At 46.0% G+C, this 25,567-nt stretch overlaps 1 protein-coding gene across 1 annotated transcript in view; it reads right to left on the bottom strand.

The window, feature by feature from the left end:
* The window catches only part of Itpr1 (inositol 1,4,5-trisphosphate receptor type 1), a 275,564-nt gene that overhangs the window by 29,950 nt on the left and 220,047 nt on the right, over positions 1-25,567 (bottom strand). Inside the window, exons 50-55 of the mRNA XM_090323963.1 lie at positions 25,120-25,242; positions 23,961-24,065; positions 21,001-21,193; positions 15,166-15,288; positions 8,349-8,524; positions 4,787-4,951 (exon numbers count right to left, since the gene is read on the bottom strand). Of these exons, the coding sequence (XP_090180089.1) occupies positions 4,787-4,951; positions 8,349-8,524; positions 15,166-15,288; positions 21,001-21,193; positions 23,961-24,065; positions 25,120-25,242 (885 nt within the window). The remainder of the gene's footprint in view (positions 1-4,786; positions 4,952-8,348; positions 8,525-15,165; positions 15,289-21,000; positions 21,194-23,960; positions 24,066-25,119; positions 25,243-25,567) is intronic.

Here is a 25,567-nt window from a genome sequence, read left to right as displayed (position 1 = left end):
CAGGGAACCAGGCAGACTGCAAGCAGTAAAACCTCTGGGCTTTGCAAGTTCAACTCTTAGTGCAGCTACTGTGTTTCACTACAATCATGGTCCTGGCACTGTGCTTGTCCCTCTGGGTCTCAGTGTCCTATGTGCAGACAGGACGATGAGTAAGTACCATAAATGCAATCATCGATTTCCTGATGAACAAAGAGACTGGGGCAAGGTTACTTATGACGTGGCAGGGACACTGGTGACGGTGATACACCAGGAAGCTTCCTCCCTCACACTCTTTCCCTATGTGTGTGTGGGGGGGACCCTTCTGCTCTGCAGGAAGCTAGATCCAAGAGGCATTCAAGATCCTCGGAGCTACACACAGGCAAACATTTCCAGGGACTCTGGTCATAGCTAGCTGCCTGAGGGCCACCCTTACATGGTGGAGACTTAGACACTAGTTTGTCTGTTTGTTTGTTTTTTGCCTGTCCTGGGCTTGAGCTCAGGGCCTGAGCACTGCCCTTGGTCTTTCTCAAGGCTAGAGCTCTACCACTTGAGCCACATAGCACCACGTTGAGCTTTTTCTATATATGTAGTTCTGAGGAATTGAACCTGGGTCTTCGTGCATGCTAGGCAAGCACTCTACCATTAGGCCATGCTCCTGGCCCAGACATTAGTTTTTTAAATTAAAAAAAAAGTTTTGATTTGTCGCTAGACTGGCAAAAAAAAAAAAAAAAAGGTCTAGCTCTTCCTGCCTCAACTTCCTAAGCAGCTGTGACTACAGATGTGGACCACCAGGCCGGGTGGAAATCTGGATTTTAATTTGGCCTGTGCTAACCTAGTCTTCTCCTGAAGGTGTGGCCTCTGCTATGGCTTTAGGGTATGACTAGGCAGAGTGAAGTCAGCCAGAGGGAAAGGGCCTGGTTCCTGGATCTACTTTTAATTTATGACAAGATGTTAATCAACACCATCTCATCCCCTACTCTCCCCCCCCCCCCCAGGGGCTTCAGTTTCCTCAACTGTGAAATAAGTTGGCTAGACTAGTTGAACTCTGAAGCCCTTCCAAGCCCTTCAGTTTTATACCTGAGGTCCATTTTCTGGCCAAGTAGTTTTGTTTTTTTGTTTTTCTTTCCTTCCTGGCTCTCCAAGCCTGATCTGTGTCTTAAGAGAACTGGGTAAGGCAAGATCCTCGGAAGGAAGTCAGGAGGAGTCAGTGTGAGAGGACAAAAGGCTAAGGTTGCTGTTAAGGTTGGTTAAACATTTTCCAGCAACCCCAACTGAAGCAGTTGAGCTCTCCACACAATACACAAAAGCTGCTTGTTTGCTGTGGGTAAGACCCACAGGTTCCTACATCACAGAAATGACAGGTGACTATTTCTCTACATATTTATTGATTTCTTTACATTTAAAACAACATGGGGCCGGGAGTTTGGCCTAGTTGTAGAGTGCTTGCCTAGCATGCATGAAGACCCAGGTTTGATTCCTCAGAACCACATGCATAGAAAAAAGCCAGAAGTGGTGCTGAGGCTCAAGTGGTAGAGCTCTAGCCTTGAGAAAGTCCAAGGATAGGGCTCAGGCCCTGAGCTCAAGCCCAGGACTGGCAAAAAAAAAAAACCCCAAACCAAAAAAACAACATGCATTATTTATGTAAAAGAAAATGCTTTAGTTAAAAAAAATGACCCATGTTCAAGAGAACATAGAAGGGTACTAAGAAAAAGTCTCTAATAATTCCAACATCCATATATAGTCATCTAGTCAACAGGTTATTTCCTTCTGACCTTTAAAAAGATATAAGATACACAGTTTTATAAAAATAGGATGCCACAATACTGCAGATAGCCACTCTTTCACCCAGCAGTCATGAATATTCAATTTCAAATACGATCTCCTAGTATTTGCTTAGATGGAAACACCATTAACATACCTAATATTTTCTGAACAATCACGATGTTTCAGTTATAATTTTACATAATGCTGTGATTAATACCTTTGTGCATGCTTCTATACATACTCATCTGGTTATTTCTTTGGAGTTAATTTCTGCAAATGGAAACTAGGATATAATAGACACATGTCATCTGTTGTGTCCATACAGATTCTATACCAGTAGTTTTTTTTTTCTCCAGTCATTGTCCTTGAACTCAGAGCCTGAGCCCTGTCCTCAAGGCTAGAGCTCTACCACTTGAGCCACAGCACCACTTCCAGCTTTTTTTCTATGTATGCAGTACCTAGGAATCAAACCTGGGTCTTTGTGCATGTTAGGCAAGCTCTGTACCACTAGGCCGAATTCCCAGCCTTATACCAGTAGTTTTTTTTTTAAGCCTACCTATTTTGTTCCTCATTGCCACTAGTACTGGGAATGATCCTGCTTTTGTTTTTTTCTTAATAAAAAATGTTTCTTCATGTCCTGAGTAAAACTGAGATCATGCACTTGTTTTAATTAGCATGTCTTTATTCAGCCTTAAAGATGAACAAAAATGTTACTATGTTGATGAACCATCTGGGTTTCTCCTTTTGTTACCTGCTTGCTTATGAACTCTGCACATTTCCATCTCCCGTGTTAATCTTTCTCTAAGCACACAAATGCAAGTTTGAGGCCAAGTTCAGTCAGTCTCTGGGGTCCGCAAGACTTTGATTAGGCTACCAGATTAACCTGTGTCCTTCTCTCACTTGTGGCCAGCAGCCATGGAGGGCATCCCCACCCCCCCTGCACCGTGGCTGTGGCTTTCCTCTGATGGAAGTCCTTTCTTTCTACAGGAGATCCAGTTTCTTTTGGTTGCGAGGTTTCTTTCTTAGTGGAATAATTTGAATAGTTTCAGTACTGTGCCTGTGGTCCTTACACCAGATGTGTTTAGTACTGCTTTTCACACCAAAAAAAGAAAGCTTGTCACTTTAGGCCACAGGAAAGCCAAGGTGGAGAGGGCTCGGAAAACCCTCTGACGTACTGAAGAGACACCCAAAACACCAAAACACCATGGTTTTGTAAGAGGGAATTGAGGGCATTAAACTTAGGTGACACCAACAGCAGCTTAGAATTTTTTTCTGTCGTAGGGGAGGGATTTGAAATCACACACAAAAACTATGCCAACCATCAGTTTGACAGGGAGGGAGCTTTTCTACCTGTTCAGTTGAATCAGGGTACAGATTTGGGGATTCAAGGTAGCTGAGGTGCCATCCTGCCTCTGCCACTACTACGTGACTTTGGATTGGCTATTACCCAACCTTACCAGGCCTCAGTTTCTCTTGATGTAATCAGAAGACATCATCTACCTCAAGTGGGGTTGTGACAGGGTAGGTAGGGGAAGAGTAGACACTGAACCTGCAGCAAGTGACAGAAGTGCCTGTTTTCTAGACTATGAGGCTGTGAGGTAGGGATTACATCTCAATGCTCTACCCGGTGTATCTAACAAGACAAACAGCCGGAGAAGATGATGCAAATGGACAGAAAAGGAAAGGAAGCTAATTGGAGGTAGACAGTTGGAAAAGTTGAATGCTTCCACCAGGAAAAAAAAATACAACTGCCCAAACAGTGTTCATCTCTTGGGAAAGACCCCTTGGCAGGGAGACAAAGGACAACACCGAGTGAGCTAGGGAGGGAATTTGCTGGGTTAGCAGGCTTGGGTTTCCCTGACTAATGGGCCAGAACTTTAACAAGGGACCTATGTGACCCAAAAAGGTTCTGAAATAGATACAAAGCTCTGAAGGTTTTTGATAGAATGACCAAAATAGGCCATACAGTGGCAGATACTTCCTGAGACTTCTTTGCCTAAAAGCTCAGAGCATAGCCAGACCTATTTTAAAATGAGGAGAAAGAATCTATTCTCACTTAGCCTGCCAATATCTACCACTAATGGAATGAGCTCATGCTGGTGAATTCTTTACGGTATTTTGGATGGTACAGGCAACAGAAGATGACGATGACAATAATAGCCAACAATTGTGTTGCTGTGCTATTTTAAGACTTTGCCATGCACAGCTGCATAAAATCCTTACAGGACCCTACGAGGAGACAGATCATTCTCCTCACTGGTAGATGAGGAAACCAAGGCAGTTCAGAAAACATATGGCAAGCACCTCCTTCAAGAGTTTTCCTTGCTCTGTCTTTTCTAAAGCTTTGGTCATTTTTTGTCTTCACATTTTTGTATTTCTAGTTGATTTACAGTAGGTCAATTTTTATATTTTCTGCTATGTTATACAGATATATGGAAATAGTTTCTTTTTACTTCTAGCGCTACCAGTCTAGATTCCTTTTAATGACAGGACAGCAAACAGTTACTTGGCCTGCAATTTAAAAACATGCTCAGGAGAGAGGTCACAGCAGCAACTCATTCTGTAGACTCTTGGCTTACTGGGAACAAAATGACTTAGACTGAAAAGTCCTTCTGGGTGGACACACCTGTCCAGCTCATGCTTGCAGGGGTGTGGCTTTGTGGTCACTCCACGGCTATAGTGAGAAATGGATCCCATCGGGACTTAGATAATGATAGTTTCAAACACATTCCCTTTGGTGAGTGCTGCCTGAGTCTGAGAAACAAAGGTGCTCAGAGAGGACACCTCTCCTGAGCCAGGTGTGGCCCTTCTGTACTGGAGGGGAGGTGCTGTGCTGGTCACAGGACTGGGATGAGCTTGTACAGTCCTGGGCTGCCCTGTTTGCCGGGTCACTTTCTTTTCAGATCCCCAAAGGTGGTTGCAGTGGGGTTTTCACCTTACTGGTCATGCCAGTTGCCATTCACAGGAAGGGTTGGTGAGAAGAGGGCACAGGGCACTCTGCTAGTTCTCCACATGGTGGAAGTATCTGGACACGGGAACTCACCAGCAAACTGTAGAAGAACTCATGGACAAAGAGCCCCATGGCACAGATCAGCAGATACAGCAAATGATAGAGGAACTCAACATCCAGAACCATGGCTCGGTACCCTCTCGTGAATGTTCCACAGTTGCCCACGAAGCTCATCAGAAAGATGATTTTATTGCAGACCTGAGGACAGTCAGGGAAGGAATTAGATGGTGTGTAACAGACCCAACTGTGCACGACTGCTTGAGGAATGTCTCACTCAGACCTTCCCAGAGCCATTCTGTAACACCAAGTCATTTCGTGCGTTGCTTTTCAGGCATCGTACAAACAAACCAGCAGTCAAATTTCACGCGCAACCATAATCAAGAAGCGTCTGACTATGGCAAAACAAAATCAACACATACTGAGATTATAATTTTCAGAGTGAGGTATGAATCATTTCTAACATTCTTACATGAGTGAGTCAAATACAGAAGTCACCTCTACCCATGAACTCTGCGATCAGCATGATTCAAAGTGTTTTCTGAATTTGTGACATTCTAGACATTTCAGGGTTTCAATTTATAGAGAAATAACTTGTCTTTTTTTCCACAAGTTCACATGGAAAATGAGAAAGGAAGTTTGATTTCCCTGCTCTTTCTCCTTCGAATAAGTTCAAGGTTTCCTTTGGAAATTGGTCCACATCTAGGAATCAGTGCCTGAGGTCTGGCTGAGGCTGCATGCTGGCTAATCACATTCTATTTTCTGGTGAGGCACATAGCCAGTCAGAGCCGGTGGCATCCACAGCACTCTTCCCCGGGACTGCAGCAAATAACTCTTTTGTTCTTGTTCACAGAGCGTGAACTAGACAGGTGTAAGCTCTGGTTCTGCTGCCATTTCCTTTCCTGCAGCCCCTCCCCACAGACTGTGAGAGCATCCAGTAGAGAGGAGACAGGGCCAGAAGATGGGACAGAAGAACTGGGTTCTGAGGTCACTGTCTGGGCCCCTGGATTCACCTCCGCCTGAAGTTACCCTTTTGATTTTCTCTTCAGCTTCTGCTTGCTTGGAATGGGTGTGTATCACCTGTCATGGATAGAGTCCTAGCTCATCTACTGGAAAATCCAGTCCCATCTGGGATGGAAATGCCACACCTACAAGTCCACCTCCAAGAACTTGTAGAAAAACTCCAATCAGAAGGCTCGAGAGGAAGCTCTTCGAATATACTTGGTAAAACCATCTTCTGTTACCTTAGCTTCTTTGGCTGTGGCCGGCAGGCATTTGTGCCAGCTAATCTGTAAGTTGGTGTAAGTGAGCCTCTCCTCAATCAGATATGTGAGGAAGCTAATACCTGAGGGAACCTCTAGTGTGCTCAGGTAAAGTGTGCCAGGTGCCAAGTGTACCAGTGTTCTAAACTTTGCTGGTGAGGGTCTTTCACAGGGTGGGGGGAATCACTGATTCTGGATTAGCCACTTGGAGGGAGGGAGAGGTAGGGTGGAGGAGGGGCTGGCGCGCCCAGGTTCCCATCACCTTAACGGAGAGCAATAGCTTCATCTGAGTCCACTTTTCTCGTCACCTTCTACTGCTTCCCCGGCATGCATCTCCACTTACTCCTGATCTCAGCCTATGGCCTCCACTCCATTCTGCTTCCTTATCTCCAATCTGGCTTCCGGCTCCAGCTCCTTCTACAAGTCTCCCCTGGGGATCCTGCCTGGGTACGTTGTCTTTTCTCCCCTTTCTGTTCCTCCCCGTGGGACAGGATAAAAAAGCTCGCCGCCCCATCCTGACCACAGCCATCTCTGTTCAGCCACCGCCCTGGCCTCTTCCTCCAGTCTTTGCACATCCGCCATTCCTTCCTGCTCACCATCTTCCTCCTGCTGTGTGCTCCATGTGTCTTCTTCTTCCCCCCTCTGGGTCTCCATTTCCTGCTCTCTTTCCGTGTCACTTGATCTAATCAATGATTTATCGCTGATTTGCTCTTTCCATGATAGCTAATATTTTTTTTATAAGTGTTAATTATCTGATTTGAATCTTCCCCACAAATGATTTGTGGTAAAGAAGTTAATAAGTGTGCAATGATTATAGGGAAGAAAAAGAACTAACAAATCCATGGACGACAGCCCAGAAGGTATTAACATTTCTTCTTCCTTCCCTCTCTCCCTTCTTTTTGTCCACCCACCCTGTATTTCCTTCCTAAGTGGCTTCTTCTTGGTGCAGCCTTGTCTATAAGCCACTGTGGCCATATACTTGCAAGTGCCAATCTAACAATAGTGCACTAATAAATCAACCATTCGATTATACACGCGTACCCTGCACACTGGATCACTGCGTGACTTCCTTTTAGTTAGTGGCATTATTCTTCTCTCAGTCAACCAGGCCTGGAAATTTGGGAGTTATATTTGTCTCTGTCATTATCAAATGGAGACAGCATGTCTTCTTGGTCTGAAGGAAAGGACCCGGATGTGCTTCTGACAAGAACAAGGCATGCACTCTGTGCCTGCCACCTAGACTACCTTCCCTCACACGGGGGCTCTCTGTACTTTCCTTCTTTCTTCTACACTAATAACCGTACTGAGGCTAGCCATAGCCCACTCAATGCTGCTGCCCCTCCCACACCTGCCCCACCCTCCGACCCCGTGGCTTCAGTTTGAATCCCTGCAAATCCATTTCTTGTTTCACTGAGAGGCTGCACCTTCATCATGGATGTTCATAAATTGAAACTGCTTGGATTTCCCGTTTCCCATTTGAATTTGCACAAGACTCCAATTTCCTTTGCCAGTCACTTATGACTGCCATGTGACAGCCATGTATGGACTTCCCCAATCAGTGTCTCCTCCCCTTCCAGCAGGACCTGAATCTGGGTGGAAAGGGCTCCCGATCACTCCTGCCTCAGGTTCCAGCACAGGCCTCAGGTGAAACCTTCCCCACGGCAGCACCCATGTGGGAGGCAGCTGCCCTCTTATTGCGGTACAGAGATCTCAGCTTCTTCACGTGCTCAGATGGCACTTTCAGATCACTACAGTACCTGGCATCCTGTGTCCACATTTTTGCCTTCCTCATCTCACTCCCACTGGGAAACCTGTGCAATGCACGCTCTTTAAGTCAGCTGTCTCCCCTGTCTAAGAATCCTCTCTTGGGGGCCATGAACCTTCAGCTGCAGTGAGGTGGGTTTCCATGTCACTTGTCCTCAACTCTCCTCCCTGTCTGCTGCTCTGTTCGTATGTGATCAGTTCCTCTCACCTTCCCCCCCCCCCCGTCTGGTCTTTGCCAGAAGTGAGTGTATATTAATATTTCATCATTCGACTAACTGGCTAACATCTACAGTCCAAACAAACCTTTGGCCAGATTGCTTGGATCTTCCTGCCTTGCCATTGAGGATATCCCCTAAAAATGACACCGTCCCTGCACTCATGATGCACCAGGAAGGTCAAGTGGGGAGGATCACCAAAACATTCTTCTGCTTGTGCTAGCTGAACAATTATTGACGCAAACAATAATTTATTTATTTTTTCCCCCTCTGGGCTGAAAGCCCAAGGACCAGAATAGAAAGCCTTACTATTTACCCACAAACACATACCGTGGCTACAAAGGTCTCTGTACTTACGTTGAAAGCTCCCAGCAGAAACAGTGTGGGTTGTAACCCCACGGAAAAGATCAGTCGCAGAATTGTGGAAGCAATTAAGGCCCGGATGCCGTGGGGCTTGGGCAGAGCAATGACAATGGCCAGTGAGATGAGCATGGCTGTCCATAGGAGGCCGGACCAGTGCGGCTCCAGTGTACCTGGAAGGACAAGGTGGGATTCTGTCTGGGATTCTCCCAGTGGAGTAGAGGTGACAGATCAGGGCAGTCTGACATCCCAGCCAGGGGACTTCCAACCCCCATACCTGTTGTTTTGGGGGAAGGGAGTCTGGAAGATTCTTCTCCCCTTTCTATGCATTTTAAGGTTGGCTTAGATGAGATCACTTCTGGAAAGTCTCTCCTATCCCTTTCCTCCTCAGAAAAGAACAGCAGGTATACCCCCTTTCTGCACCTTCCTATACTTTCTGGATTCTACCTCATTGAGCCCTCGTTCGGTAAAAAAAAAAAAAAAAAAATTCACACATAGGTGTCACAAGTCACTCCTGGGGAGAAGGCAAGCTGCAGGCCTCCATTCCTTTCTATTAAAGGAAAGCGACAGGTCCCCTGGCGGCAGCATACTTCCCTGGGAAGAAGGGAGGCAGCCTGTGTGTCAGGAGCATCATCTACAATTAAGATTATCCCTGCAGTCAAAGAGCTTCCACCAGGTTTTTTGTCATCTCTTGCTATTGCAAGTTCTATTTAGAGTGTCCCACGAGATGTCTTGGTTATATAACATGAGCCACCATGGCTAAAAATATAGTTCTGTAAAACACTCATTAAAAAAAAAATAAAACACCCCTATTGCAAATGCTGTCACATTTTTGAGTCTGCCTCGGATGTAAACAAGCAGCGCTACAAGATTAAGGACACTTATATAAAGTTCTCTTCTGCACCGCCGGGACTACGGCACCATGCAGCTAGAGACGCTTGCGCAGGCTTCAGCTTTCCCACTCCTAGCCAGTCCTGCCCAGACATTTTCTCTGGAACCACTGCTCCTCTAGCCCCAGCCACGGACTTCTGTCCACCTTTGATATCCATTGAAACTGGATATAAATGGGCCAACTCTTCCAGAAATTCAAAATCTGGTATGTACGACACTTGTGTACATTTATGGACTGTCAAGTATAAGGCCCTTGATACTATGGTTTCTTCGATTCTCCCAACTATCTTTTTTTTTTTTTTTTGCCAGTCCTGGGCTTGAGCTCAGGGCCTGAGCACTGTCCTTGGACTTTCTCAAGGCTAGAGCTCTACCACTTGAGCCTCAGCACCACTTCCGGCTTTTTTTCCATGTATGTGGTACCGAGGAATCGAACCCGGGTCTTCATGCATGCTAGGCAAGCACTTTAACCACTAGGCCAAACTCCTGGCCCCTCTCCCAACTATCTTATGAAGATGGTGTAATACCCCTATTATCAAGAAATTTTAGTCAGAGGTTACCTATCTTGCTCAGAGTAACGCAGCGAATGGAAGGAGGTTAGATGTCTCTAAAGTCAATGGTCTCTAGACACCATTAAAACACAACCTACCCAATATTAAGTATGTAGTTTGGACTGTGTGTGTGTGTGTGTGTGTGCACATATGTGCACACGTGAATGCATACACACACCCACACACACATAGTATTAGGGTTCGAACTCAGGACCATATGCTTGCTAGTCAGGTGCTCTATCACCGAGCCTTACCTCCCTCTCTGTTTTGCACTGGTTATTTTGAGACGGCCTTACTTTTCTGACTGGGATGGCAGTCCTCTACCACCACATCCAGCTGCTTCTTCTGAGAGGGAATTCTGTGAACTTTTTTTTGTAGTATGCACTAGCCTGAAACTGTAGTTGCTCCAATTTCAGTCTTCTATTCAGACGGGATGATAGGCACATGCCACCGTGCCCAGCTCTTGGTTGAGAAGGGTTTTACATGTACGCCTGGGCTGTACTTGAACCGTGATTCTCTCCATCTTAGCTTTTCAGGTAGCTTAACATTACAGTTGTGAGTGTCTGCCTAATGGTGTGATCATCAGAGAAAATTCCGCTACAATCAAAATACTGAATATTATCACCCTAACAAGCTTCCTTGTGCTTCTTTCCTCCATTATTTGTCTTATCTCTACCCAAAGCAACCATAGCATGCTTTCCATCAGTATAACCTTGCATTTTATAGAATGTCATGAAAATGGAAAAATCTGGAAGCAGAGGTGTGGCTCAAGCGTAAGAATGCTAGCCTTCTGTTAGAAAGGTAAGGGATAGCAACTCCGGCACTGAGTTCAACTCCCAGTAATGACACAGAAAAAGAAAAATAATTTGAGTGGGCAGCCTTTTATGTGTGACATCCATCATTTACGAAGTGATTCAGGTTATTAGTGTGTATTGGTATTTTATTCCTTCTGTTGCTGAGTAATATGTGACACTATGAACATACTCCAATTCATTCATTCAAAAGTGAATGGATAGTTAAATTCTCTCCAGTTTGGAGACATTGTGAATGAAGCTACCGGGAACATTCAAGTACAAATCTTGGAGTGAACATATGTTGTCAGCTCTCTTGGACAAATGCTTGGAAAGAGATTTTTTTTTTTTTTTGGCAGTACTGGGGTTTGAACTCAGGGTCTCACACTTGCTAAGCAGATGCTTTAAACTGTGGAAGCTACATCTCATGTCCTGTTTTCTTTGGCTATTTTTTTTTAAACATAGGGTCTTGCTTTTTTGGCTTGGGTTGGCCTTAATTGCGATCCCCTATTCATCCTTTCGGCATAACTGATCTGACAGGTGTACAATGCCACAGCCAGCTTCTTTCTTGTTGGCATAGGGTCTACTTTTTTTCTCCCGAGCTAGTCTCAAACTGTAATCCTCTTCATGTCCATCTCCCTAATAGTTAGAATTGGAGGCATGAGTCACCATCATCATACCATCATCAGTGCTTAGCGGACTAATGGATCTTAAATATATGTGTAACTTTATGAAACACTGTCATATGGTTTTCCAAGATGACTGGCATTTTACCTATCCCTCCATAGTATATGAGAGTTTTCCTTCACATTGTCACGGATACTTGGTCCGTGGGCCTTTGCAATGTCACCACTGAAGTTGGCAGTGGTATGTTATTGTGGTTTTACGCTGCATTCCCCTGACAAATAGTGATGCTGAACATCTCTCCATATGCTATTGGTCTTTCCATTTCCTCTGTGAATTGTCTTGTGGTCCATTTTTCAATAGGGCAGTCTTGTGGTGGTAGAGTTCTAAGAATGTAAGTCTAATCAAAGTGACTAATCCAATAGCAAGCATGCAGAAGTTCTCTGCTGAAAGCAGCGCCAATAAAAAAATTGTCCTAGATTACAAGAACCAACTCTGGAAGACGTTTTAGAGATAGCTGGAGGAACTGGAATTCAGACAGACAAGATTACAAGATTTGATGTTAGTTTTGTTACATATAATGGCATGGTAATTATACATATTTTAAATATGCTAATGAGCTAGAGAAGAACATTGAAATATGTATGGTCCAAACAACAAGATGTCTAAATGACTCTAATGTGTTTCAGAAAACCAGGAAACAAGATGGGTAAAATGTTCATTATTAAACCTATGCTGAAAGATACATGGCAGTTCATCATTCCTTCTAAGAAGCTGTGTGTACACCTCAAGATTTCAATAATAAAGACATTTCGGAGGTCTTTGTACATTTGCTTGAACCATTATGGCATGCTTACAAATTCAGTAAGCATCTGCCCCTGCCTACGTGTCATGCTTTTGAAAGGCAGTGTGACTCATTCATTCTGAAATAATGAACAGGAGCTTTTAAGGCCACTGCTGCTCTTGGCACCCACAAGTCTTACGCACCATAAAACCCTATGAGCACACACATCTAAATGGGACATTTATGGTTTTAGGCTACATGAAGTCACACATATATACCTAAGCATACTTCTTATTTTTTCCCCCTCAGCATTGAGGCTCAAGTCCAGAGTCCTGTTCATGTTAGATAACTGGTCTACCATAGTTGTACTCTTAGCCTTTAGTGAACACTGACCTCACAAGATACTTTCAAGGTCAATGAAACAGATCTTATTTCTAGGCAGGGTGAGGATGATGAAGCAGATCTTATTCCTAGTATCCAGAAGATGGCTAGCAGAGAATGGACCAAACAACGTGTTCCAAAAGGAAAAAAAAAAAAGCTGAGTTACTACATTTGAGATGATTTTGGGTTTCCTTAGGCTAGATTCTTGCCAGGGGATCTGATTCTGTTTCAGTCATTAGCTTGAGATTTTAAGCCTGGGGTTCCCTGTGAAGTCTTGACACCTGCAGGTCAGTGAGAGTGAGGTCATATTCGCAAGGCGTATTTTGCAGTTAGGATGACCCATAATATTCACTTGATCCAGTGCGTCTCAAACTCTGGTGGGAATCAGGATGCTGTTACTGTTTTTCCTGCCCATACCAAAGCTTCACAACCACAGGCTCAATGGAGCAAGATTAAGAGTTATCAAAATAGGGCCAGGAGTTTGGCCTAGCGGTAAAGGGCTTGCCTAGAATGCACCAAGACCCGGCCGGGTTTGATTCCTCAGTACCACATACATAGTGCTGTGATTCAAGTGGTAGAGTGCTAGCCTTGAGAAAGCCTAAGGACAGTGCTCAGGCCCTGAGTTCAAGGACTAGGACTGGCAGAAAAAAAAGTCATATAAAAAAAAATAGGGTCCAGGAGTGGGCCAGTTTAGTTCAACTAGGCCTAGACATTAAGTCTCTGGATTTCTCAAGCAGGACTTCTACTGCTTGAGGCTTTAAGGGTGCCACAAACTCAGCTATCAGTGACCAGCGAGGAACAGTTAAGATGAAGAGTGGGCCTGTCTTGGGGTTTGAACTCAGGGCATGGGTGCTGTCCCTAAGCTACCACTCTACCACTTGAGCCACAGCCCTATTTTGGGCTCTTTTTGGTGGTCAATGAGAGATAAGAGTCTTTTTTTTTTTTGCCAGTCCTGGGCTTTGGCTCAGGGCCTGAGCACTGTCCTTGGACTTTCTCAAGGATAGAGCTCTACCACTTGAGCCTCAGCACCACTTCCGGCTTTTTTGTATGTATATGGTACCAAGGAATCGAACCCGGGTCTTTGTGCATGCTAGGCAGGCACTTTAACCACTAGGCAAAACTCCCAGCCCAGAGATAAGAGTCTTAAGAAGGACTTTCTTGCTTGGGCTGGCTTCCAACTTTGATTCTCAGATCTCAGTTTCCTTAATGGCTAGGATTTTAGACCTGAGATACTGGTGAATGGTAGCAAAAATTGTTTTGAAATTTGTTTTTTAAAGAACTGGAGGGCAAATAAAAAACATATCCAAAGCAATGGTTGAACTGTCATGCTCTGATGAGCACAAGTCTTCCAAGGGAGGCGGGGCCCGGGCCGGCCTTGGCTACTGCTACTCTTCAATGACCCTTTAACTTACACTCCTGCTCTGTGAAGGTGGTGTCCCCACAGAGAAAACCCTGTAGCTTTGTGTTCCTGTCAGATCTTCTTAGACATAAGCACTTGTGTTTCCTGAGATTTAAAAGAAAAAAAATCCCCCCGGACTTGGGCTGAGGTCATATTTCGGGAGGAAAAAAAAAATCATTCAAGTGGGATCTTTAGTGCAACCTAAAGCCAAACAGAAAAGCTAACTCTGCAGATGGAGCTAGATACATAAGTATTACATAACATGTCATCACTTTCAAATTGGTCTTTAAACACACTTTTATTACATACACATGTGCGGCAGACACCCATGCATGCATTATTAAGGGTAAGAGCTAAGCTGGAACCTACTCCTCCAGTGTTTTGTTTTGGTTTTTAATATGGCTTACTCTGGAGTTTCTCTATCCCATTAGACTCACACAGGTAGATCCTGGCAGACAGTTACACTACAAAGGTGAAATGGTCTGCCAAAAAAAAAAAAAAAAAAAAAAACCTGATGAAAACTTTAGCTGAAAAAACTAGACCTCCCAGTAGGCTGTGGTGTGGGTAAGGCTGGGGTGCAGCTCAGTGGTAGGGCACTTATCTGGCTTGTGTGAGGCCCTGGGTTCCATCTCCAGTAACACTAAGGGGGGGGGGCTATAGGTTTAACTGAAGAGGAACTTAAGAAGACCCTACAAGGGTAAATACGTCCGATGCGCCAGCAGCTCACCCTTAATGATTTGTGTTTTCTTAGCAAAGCATATAGAATGCTCATGGGTGGGCGGGGCGTGTGGAGGAAGGTGAATGACCGGAAGGAGATGGTGGGTGGTGGTGGACAGGGGAAATCCATGGATCATGCAAGCAGCATTCTACAGACTAAACATTCTCCTAGACTGAGGAGAGGAGCCTACAGCTGTTCACGTCTTCTCTGACCTCTGGCAAAAGCAAAAAGCAGGGGTAAAAAAAGAAATCCGGAAATTTATTACCAGTATTACACTGTCTTTAGTCTGAAATCCATCCCAGAAGAACAGGGAGGGAAAATGAACAGTGGACTGACTGATCATCGCAGTTTCTCAGCATTCACCAGCCCAGCTAAATCTCTTGACCCTCTCTGACGAGTATTTCCCCGATATATTCAACAAAGGCAGCTAAGACAACTTCCCACGGGTTAGTGCTTTCTTCTCCTTCTTTGCAACTGAAAATTAAAATTATCCTCATAGAATATTTGCATTGTCTGAAGTTAAGAGTTCAAACTAACTCGGAGGCAAAAGCTAGCATCTCATCATGTCTGGAAAGACATAACTGGGATCCTCAGTATGAGGCCTCCAGTTCCAGACGCCAAGTCATAGACTTTCTGGTGGGATGTCCATGTCTCCTTAAAATGAAAGACAGTGCATACCTCCTCGCACTCCTTTAAATGGGTAGAAAAACGCCACGAGCAGATTCATCAGGACGGCCAGGTTAAATGAAATGCTACTCCAGAACGACATGTTGCGAGCACACCAGTATAAGACGGGCTGGGCTGTGGAGACAGAGGGGAAGCCACATGAGGCTGGGTTACGCATGTCAGAGTGCTGGAATTCAGCACGGTCCTGCCCTCGCTTGGCCCAGCGAGGCACCCCCCGCAAGTCTGTTCGTGTTCCCAGTCTTCACCCCAGTAATAAAAATGATCATTTGTTTTGAAGTTGGCACACAGTGACACTGGACTGGTTCTGTGTGGAGAATTCGCTGAACAGAAGATGTATTGGGGGGACAAGAAGAAAAGGGAAAAAGTTGGAACATGGAAAAGGCCTGCATGCCTTAGTCAATACCATCAGTTTGAGAATCTGAGGGTTATGTAGAGTTCATGCCATGACTTTCTGGTTCTCCCAAGGCCTCCAGGACCAGATGAGACACCCAGAGTGACCCAAGAATTCAATGAGCTATTTAGAAACATCAGGGAGACAGAGCAGTCAGAGTTGGCCTAACTGGGTCTGTGACCAGGACTGGTACCGTTTCCACATTCCTTCCCAGATCCCGATGCTCCACTAACAATCTCTTGTCCTACATCCTGTCCCTTGCTGGTTCCCTGCAGCTGGCCTGTCACCCCTAGAGTGTGGAACCAGGAATGCAGGTAGCAGATGGGGAAATGGTCAGCAGTGGGATGTACCTTTCCAAAGGCCCCAGGAGGAAGTGGGGCTAAGCCATCCTGAAGGGCTTAAGGGTCACTTGACTCTCACTGTTAGTCATGGTCAAGTGCACGCTGGCCAGGCATTCATCTCAGAATGACAAACCCGTGTCTATGCTTGGGTGCATCATGCTTCCTTTTCCCCAAATCCTTTGACAGAGGTGCCTTCTGCTGCTCCAAAACACAAGTGATAGGTAATGACAATGCCAGAAGCAATTTCCAAAAGACACTTTCTATGGGTTTTATTCCTCTCTGGGGACAAGCCTGGAGGTGAGAACGCCTCTCTCTCATGTTCTGCTTTTCCCCAGTGAAGTCACCATTTCACTATAGGAAAGCAGCCAATGGCCCTTCTTCAGTGATGCCCAAAACGGCAGCCAAGTCGCTGGAAGCTTCCATCCAAAATATAGTTATGGTATGATTAAACAATCCCTGGATAATTAAAAAAAATCATCTCTAACATGCTTGTGCTTTATAACAGACTGTTTCCAAACAAACAGTAGAGGACCAATTATTTAGTTTAAAATCCCTCATCTTATGAGTGAGGGAAACTGAGGCCTCCAGAAAGTAGAATTTCCCAGGTTAGTGGTCCTCTGGGGTCAGTGATAAAGATAAGTTGCCTATGTCATTCAAAACAGAAGGATAGAAGCCAGTTGACTGTTGGGCAACACATGACTTTCTGTTGTTGTTGTTAACTGCTGAAGCAAAGTTAAGATTAGAAATTGCCTGCTCTAGCTACAGCAACTACTGGTGTTTCTTCTGGGACTGAAGCCCAGTTCTGATCTGGTGAAGAAAACTCCAGAAGAGAGGGAGGGAGGTGAACAGCACAGAATCGACCACTGTTGAAGCTATGAGATGGATACACAGAACCTACAGCCTCCTGTCCGCATCCATGCACGTCTTGGAAGTGGACAGTAAGAAGTTGGGGAGAAAATGTAAGGGGCTGGCAGAGCTCAGCAATGGTCCATGCAAGCCAGAATTCCCTGAAGATAGTGTGCTTGATCTCAAATGCAAGCACGTGTCCTGGAGGATACCTCAGTACAATCACAGTAATTGGTCTTCAACTAGGAACGGAGAGGTCAGCTCAACCTTATTGTTACAAAGCTTACCTTCTACTTGAATTGTACTACCATTTTGAATCTAAACATTCAGGCCTTTCAGGAGATACTGAGAGACCCCATCTTGTGCAGTGTCTTTTATTTCCTGTCGTGCACCGAGTGATTTGCCTTTCCAGACCTTTCTCCCACTCTCCATCAAATGCTCTGCCTCTGCTTGAAGTCTAGGGGTGGTTCCCACACACCTCGCCCCCCTCTCCCCCAGACTCCATGCACTCTCTCTATGGTAACTGAAAAGCATATCCACTAAATCTTTAACATTCCTCTCTTGCAGGGGTGTGGCTTAATTCCCTTCCTGGTGAGTATGGGCCAGACCAGCAACTTGCTGCTAAGCCTTCCAGAAGCAGATCACCAAGAACCCTGTGGCTTCCTCCCCCCCCTCTCCTGAATCATTTGCTTCAAGGAAAACAACTGCGGAGTCAGCAGAACTCTCAGGCAGATCCACGGAGAGATCCACGTGGAAAAGAGCCGAAGCCTCTGCCTGCAGCCACGTGGGAGCACTGAGGAGTGGATCCCTCAAGTCCAGGCTCGTGTGCAGATGATGGGCCCTGGCTGGCATCTCAGAAGCAACACAATGAAAGACTCTGGGCCAAAACAATGACACTAAGCCACTCCCAATCTCTGACCTTGAGAGTCTATGAGAAAAGAAATGTTTATTGTTTGAGGTACTACATGTGGACAGTAATCATTTATGCAGTGATAGGAAGCAAGTCCTGTACCTTCGACGGTAGGCGAACTAAAGTTCCTCTCATGTCCACACCTAGTTGATAGAGCGAGCTTGTGAGTGTTCTGGAAAGAGAGATACAGTCTGAAAAAGGCTCTACTGGATAGGGCTGGCTGTGGAGAGGGAGGAGTAGTCTCTGAGCCAAAAGGCAGGTATGTCTAGAAGCTAGAAAACACTGGTGACAGCAGCAGGGACAGGGTCCTGCTTGCACCTGGATGTCAGCCAGTGAGAACCTTTTCAGACCTATAAACAACACAAACGGAAGGCAATACATTCATGTTGCTGTAAGCCTCAACATTTTTAGTAATATGTTAACAGCAATAACAAGGAAACGGACTGAATCTGTCTCCCCTATCTCCAATCTCCAGGCTGTGTTCTCCAGGTTCTGCCTACCTCCATAGACACTCTCCCATCCCATCTTCTCTCTGAAGCTGTCCTTTCCTCTACTACCCATAACCCATCACTATGTGATTATAGCTTTTCATCACAAGCAGCCACTTAAAAGTATGTCTGTGTTATCTGCCCCTTCAGATGGCAAATCCCCCAGGACAGAGTCAGGGCCTATGTGTTATTCAATCCCTTGCTGGACCTTGCAGTGTGCTTGCTACTTACTAGGATCTGGAGGTTGGCTGGATCAATGCACCTGCCAAACAACCGCAAAAAAGGTGGTGAGATGACCACAGACAGGAAGAGTGGGTTACATAACTACACCCGAGGCCTCTCTTGGGAGTACTGGGTATTGCTACTTAAAGGAACTAGCCTTAATTGGCCTCTAAGTATATGTGTATGCATGTGTATACCTATTTTTATACAGATCTACATCTCTATATACATATAGATGAATACACACATATAGATCTATGTATACATGTAAATATAGATCTATATGTATGTATACATACTTTTTCTGCATATAGTCCATATATATTGTGTGTATGTATGCATATATATATATGCATGAAGAGTTTTCCAGCTGTATTTCTATAAGTATAATCACAGGAGAAAACCCCAAGCAAGAAAGGTCCATGTCTTACACACTGTCTTCTCATTTTCTTCTGAAGAGGTCAGAGAGAAAGTGTAGATAGGAATACAAACAAGGGTAAGGGTGTGTGTGTGTGTGTGTGTGTGTGTGTTGAACCCGTGTGCAGGTGTTGTGTAAGTAAAGCAGGGAAGAGGGTTTCTGGAGAGCAATGCAAGTGGGTATTTAAATTCTTGCTGAAGAAAAACACTAAGCAACACTAGCTTTCTGTTGAGTAATCGGTAAGGCTTACCCTCAGTGACACATTCAGGACAAGGCAAAGCAACTATATAGAGAGGCCAGAAAAATCTTTCCTGTAGACTTAGAAGAAGCAAGCCACCTTTAGGAGAGAAGAATGTGTTTTAACTGTCTTTTCAATGAGTACATTTCACCCTTCCTTAAATATGTAAATCATCTAAAATTCAGTTATTATTTTCAATTTCTTGCTTAGTGGATAGTTTGGAAGCCAATTAAAATTTTTCAGTTGACAAGTATAGTTATACTTAAGATTCATGGAAATAAAACTGTTTTTCAGAAACAGACCAAAATGAGGAAAGGCATTTACCATAATTATCAAACCACAGAGAGAAGATCCTTACAGAACAAATGACTATCAGGCGCTGTCAACGCCTCACTTGATTGGGGAAGTGAAGCCACAGAGTCAATGGCAGAAAGGCGTTCCTTGGGGTGGGAGCCCCCTGCAGCCCCAGGCTAGAGACATCATCCCAGAAAGAGGCATTGGCTCACTGCTTTGTAAAGAGCCCCGAAAACATACACATGTGTTTATAACACAATCTTGAGAAGCACAATGTATTTGACCCATCTTAGTAGACAAGGGTACTGGAGAGGATGGAAAATCGCAGTTCATTAGTAAAGTTTGGGAGCATGGATTCACTATGACCTATAAAGAGGCACTTATGGAGAATTGTTGGGATAGGCCAAAGGCTGGAAATGAGTATGCAGAGGGTGGGGTCTCTTATCTACCCTGTTTTTTTTTGGGGGGGGAGGGGAAATCATTTCTCTTATTTGTCCGAACCTGGTACTTTATAGAAATTCTCAGGATGAAGAATGAGTGGGAAGAGTTTCAGAGAGATCCACACAGTGGGCTTGGAGGACAACTGGGGTCTGTCCATTGAGAAGGATGTGTTGAGGGTCTCTTATCCCCTTGGGCAGACACAGGTCTCGGGGCAGGCAAGATGTTTTAGAATGTCTCAGAGGTGTGTGTTAGACCTGGATGATCGGGAGTAAGAGGGAGGGAAGGTTGAGGGGGGCGTGAGAACAGGGCCTTCTGGTCACTGGCTTGTACAGGCCTCCCTGCTACTATGAATCCAGGAATGCAAGGGGACGAGAAGGAAAGGGAAGATGAAGGAATCCTGCGGGGTGTGACAGCCTGCTTGGATCAGGCAGAGGACAAGCAGTGCTAGAAACTGACTTCAACCCAGGTCTCCCTGACTAGGCTATAACTCACAGAAAGAGCCAAAAAGATCGCACGCTAGCCAGGGTTTCAGATAACAAACCTGGGGCCTGACTAACACAGAAATGAAGCACAAGCCCTTTTAAGTGGTTCACGACGGCTGGTGCCAAGGGTACTGTTCGTGCCGAAGGATCACATTAAAACCCTAATGAAAACCAGGAGTGAGGAAGGCCTCTGGGAAAGCCCTATAAACCTGTCTTAGACGAGTAATTTCAACCAGACTGGGCCCAGCTCTCCATGGGATTTGCCGGTGAGCAACGAAACATCTTATATGGCAAATGATTCTACCGCCCGTAAAATGATTTAGAGTCTCAAATCCGCGCTACTCTGTAAGAGGGCAAACAGCAGCGTCTCCAGAGCAGGTGTGCTAGTAAATGAGCAATCTGGCCATCTGCGAGGTTGGCCTCATGACCCAGCCTGTGAGCTCAAAGGCCTGGCCTTTTCTCTCCTTTCTTTTGACTTTTGACATTAAGATGTCCAAAGAGGCACCCTTAGACATCCATGGGGCAACCCAGTGAAACCCAGCCAAAGGCAACCTTTTTTTAGAGAAGTCTTGGGTAGACCCGTGGTCTGTTTATCAGCTCTGACTTCCTGGAGGTCAGAGGTGGAAAGTGTCACAAGCTATACTCATTTGACTTCTGCCTGGAGATAGAAACACATACCAGTAGCAAGGCCCAAGCTTGTGACATCCCAGAGCAGAGACTTCCTTGGGGAGTTTCGAGGCACTTGCAGGACTCACCTCGCAATTTCTTCTGCCAGTTCATCTCATTGAAGAGGTCTTCTGAGCGCAGGAAGAAGTCGTTGATTTTGCTGCCTTGCTCATCTCTCTCGGTGGTGTAGTATATTCGTAATTTGGACTCTTTTGTTAGGAATTCACATATGCTAGGCACGGGAAAGACAATCTGCTCCATCGTTCGGTCTAATCTGACAATCTAGGGTGGGAAAAGAAGTAGATGGTATTTAAGCAATCACCTACAAATCCTCCTACAATGGTTCCAGGCCACTGGCAGTAGACTCAGGGTTCAAGAGGCAGAATCTGAACCTCTCTGGTTTTAAGACCCCATCCTCCTTGTGCTAGGCTGTATCTCTCCTAAATTTGTATAAAAATCATTCTGGCAAGTCTGTAAGAGTGCTTTTCTCACCTTGGACCCCATTCGTTTCCAATGTCAGCAACTTTTATCGGACATAAGATTTCGTATACCTCTCTGGCTGAGGCTGGCACTGCCCAATCTACGACAGTGATCTGTCTGTGCAGCCACTGTATCACAGGCAACCCCTAAATATTCTCTAAAGGCAACTGAAGAATGGAATATTTATTTCTCTTTCATTTTGGCAGCCATACCGTGCTAATGACTGTCCTACTGGACCAGTGCCAGACTAGAGGTGTAAACTTCACCCAAGATCTTTTCTCAAGATAGCAAAATTGAGTTATTTTTTTCCCCAGTAGGAACTTTATGAAGGTCTGTTCTAAAAGTCTGGTTTCTATCTGATCACAGCGACCGACTTGTCTTTCTGTCCATAGAATGCTTGATACGGGAATCAACGTTCCCATTCTACTGGAATGGCCATGCTGGTCCTTAGACTAGCTTTGTGGGGGTCCCAGGAGTGGAACTTCCAAAGTTTCTCCCATGCCTGTGTCCCCGACTGGCTCAGTCCCCAGAGTGGAAGGAGGTAGTTTGATTTAGATTGTTCAAATTCTAGGACACAGTCCTGAGTCACAGCCCTGGGGAGGGGGGGTAGGGGAGGGGGTAGACTTTTATAAAGGGCCATGAGCTGTGGTACAACACAGGCATGTCCTCCCCAGAGGCTGGAGAAGTCAGGTGAGGCCCAGGGCCGAGGTGCTCAACAGGAAGAGCTGGCTCTCCTCCCTCGGTACCTTTGTTCCCTGGTGGAGCAAGAGAGGTGACTCAGGCCACATTATGGTGGGAAACTTTAGTTGAGGTGAGGCGGGTTCCCACAGGTTCTGGAGGCTATTACAACCAGCAGCTCGTAAATTACGCTGGAACTCGGGTTTCGGGAGGCTTTGTTACCAGACAGGGCTCTGGTTCACAGCCCGGCCTCAGGGAGCTGCCCCTGTCGTGTGGGTGGGAATTCATGCTGGGAACCTGCTGGGAAGCCATTTCCCCGAGTGACCTTGGTGGACACACAGGTGAGGGGCCAACTCTGCAGGTCCTGGTGCCAAGCGCCCCAAGCAGGATGGGCCTAGTAGCTCACTCTTGTAATCCTAGTTCTTGTGGGAGGCTAAGATGACAAGGATCATGGTTCTAGGCCAGCCTGAGGGAGACGTCGTGTCATCAAGGCACATCAAATTGGGCACAGTGGCACGTACCTGTCATTCTAGCTATCACAGAAGCCATAAAATGATAGTCCAGCCCATGGTCTAGCCACAACAATACAGTAACAACATGTCATTCCAGCAGGAAGTGTCTTCCGGCCCCCAGGGCTCCACTGAGTAAGGACATTGGGGTCTTTGAGGAATGTCTCAGAAGGGGACAAAGTGTTCCCTGGCTTTGCCTAGACAAGCCCCGTCCCCCCAGGGAAATCTGAAGGGAGGAGGGGGTAGTGGCCGAGGGCAGGGACATGGCCCCAGAGGCTTTAGAACCTCTCCATCTTTTAAAACATTTTTAGTTATAAGAGGAATTTCAATGAACACTTAAGGTGTGTGTGTGTGTGTGTGTGTGTGTGTGTGTGTGTGTGTGTTTTTCCTGGCTTGGAAGTGGAAGACAAGAGAGCAGATGCGAGACCTCCTCTGTGTCTACCAGGCTGGGTGACACGGTTCACACCTTGTAACCTCACTGAGCTTGACGTCTCCCAACGCAACCAACACACCCCGGGTCCTCCATTCTACACTGCAAACACCCAAAGCCTAGCTGCTAAAGGATCTCGAGGACAGAGCTGCCCCTTGGGCTATGTTTCTGGCCACAAATATCAAGAATGCGTGCTCACGTATGTTGGCATGGCTGCATAGATACTGGCATGATGTACTTCTTCAGGACAATGTGCCACAGCCTCGCTACTGTGGGGCTACTCTGTTTACAAAATGGAGGTGACAGCACAGAACTCTCAAGTTCACTAGAGGATTTCTGCTTTGCCCTGTTTAAAATGCAGACCTAACCAGAGTGCTCCCCTGGGTCCAAGTCTCCATCCTTTCCTTTTATCTGAGGGTAGGGTACAGATGTTTGAGAATGGTACAGAAGGTCTGACATGGTTGCTGCTTCTCTTTCTCAATGGTATGCTGTTCACCACTGGCTTGCTGAACTCTTTAATACCGGGGGCTTCTCTAGAATCTTCCCCATGTCTGAAGAGCTCCTCCCTTTGGGCTATTATTTAGATACCTTTTCTTTGCATCGGGTCTCCTGCGTTACTACAATCTATGGCAATTTCTAGAGCAGGTCCTGCTGCATTTGTGAGGATACTATCTGCTTTTCCTTACGGGTTGGCTAGACTCTGTTGCAAATGGGATCTATTTGTGTGAATTTGTTAAGTGTCTGCCTTCCCTCCAGACTTTGAGCAGTATCCATGACCTTTCTGGCCATAACTGGGTGTTCAGCACCCTTGCAGCACACAGTATTTCCATTGCTCCTTTGCATGGATATGTGCCAGCTCCAGCATGGGGCACTGCCCACTGACGGTCTCAGTACCCAAAGGCTGGATGCCTGAAGCCTCAGCCCTCCAGAGCCCCAGGCTGACTGCTTTCACCTCAATCTGTGCCGTGTGCTTGGCATAGAATTCCAGAGCTTCATCTCCGTCCACTTGGCCGCCAGGTTTCAGCATGGTCTGAAGTTCTTTGTTATGCCGAGCCAACTAGAACACAGGCACGGAAATACAGGGGTCAGTGTCTCTTTGTAACAGGAATACATGAGCTCCTTTCTAGCTGTGAGCTTAAACAAATACATAATGCCCAGCAGCAAGCTGAAGGGCAAAGGTGCCAGGCGGCTGGCTCCCTTCTGCCCAGTGTGCTTTGCACAGTGGCTATTTTGGGAATCTGGCATAAAAGCATGGAAGGCTCATGCCCATGTAGGGTCCTACTTTTCCTTGATTTCTTTAGCCAAGCAGGAGGGGTTGGGGTTTTTGGTGCAGCCCCACAGAGCCTACCATCCACACTACTCAGAAGAAAGACTATGTGGAGGCTAGATACTGCGGGGGAGGGAAGTTTTTTTTGAAATCCTTCAGCAGGTATGAGGGTCAGGCAACTGCCAGTCTCAGGCCCAACACTGCCATCAGTTTACACCCAGATCCTCTATCTGGGTTTAAAAGGGACGAAGGGAACAGGAAACACGAGTCTCCAGCCAGGCTACCGCATGCCCATCTCCACCCAAAAGCACATCAGTAGCCCCAAAAGAGGAAGCAAGCTCCGAAACACAGCCAGTTTGGGAAGAGAATTATGCAAGGGAGTGTTTTGGTGCCAGGGCATGAAGTATCACCATATCCCCAGAAAGGCAAACAGAAGGAAGTCAGAGGACAGGTTCCCACAGATTGTCAAGTGTGATAGGCCAGGAAGCTGAAGTTTTCTTTAGGTTGTTACAAGAAACTCATTAGTATTTATAAAAGCCTGACTCCTTCAAATGGCCCCAGACAAAGTCATAAAGCATCTAATGTCATGGCTCAAGGGTGAATGCTCATAAGAAGCACGGGGATTTCCAAGGACTTGACCCCCCACCCCAGTGGGAAAGTGGCAGTGTCTTGGAACCCAGCACCTTGAGGGCAGGTTGCCAAGGGCAACTGCAAGCCACAATCTCAGGAGTACACATGGCCCTGGGTTGAGCGCCTTCCAGGAAAAGCAATCTGCGGGCGTCTCTAGCTTGGAATGCTGGCCCTGTAGGAGGCAGCGTCTTGAAGGGCTATGCACAGGGCATACCTGGTGGGCGAGGATGTAGATGTTGTGCCCCACATTCCTGGGGGAGGCAGCTCCATCCTCTCCATTTTCCCCATCCTCAAATTCCACCTCGCCTTGCATGTAGGCTTTCTTGATCACTTCCACCTGGAAGAAGGGCCCAGCAGACACATCTGGTTAAGGGGAGATCACAGAAGACTGGCATTCACAGTCCAGGTGGCAGTGCCAACTCTCAGCACAAGGATTGTGTATCATGCTTAGCCTGCTATCAGCCAGACAGCCTTAGAATCCTTCCTAATACTTTCCTAAGCAGTCACCACCAATTTCCACTGCCAGGAGGAGAGTTCTGCTCTACTTAGAACAGGAGTCATTCATCACCGGTTTAGAAAGGGGTTAATGGCTATCAAAGCATCATGAAATGATAAAGCAAGATTCGAATATTGTCTAGAAGCTAGATTTTCAGTATCTCTGT

This window comes from Megascapheus bottae, chromosome 33 (assembly GCF_031878675.1).
Source record: "Megascapheus bottae isolate mThoBot1 chromosome 33, mThoBot2.hap1, whole genome shotgun sequence".
NCBI lineage: Eukaryota > Metazoa > Chordata > Mammalia > Rodentia > Geomyidae > Megascapheus > Megascapheus bottae.
This window is presented reverse-complemented; position numbering and strand designations above follow the sequence as displayed.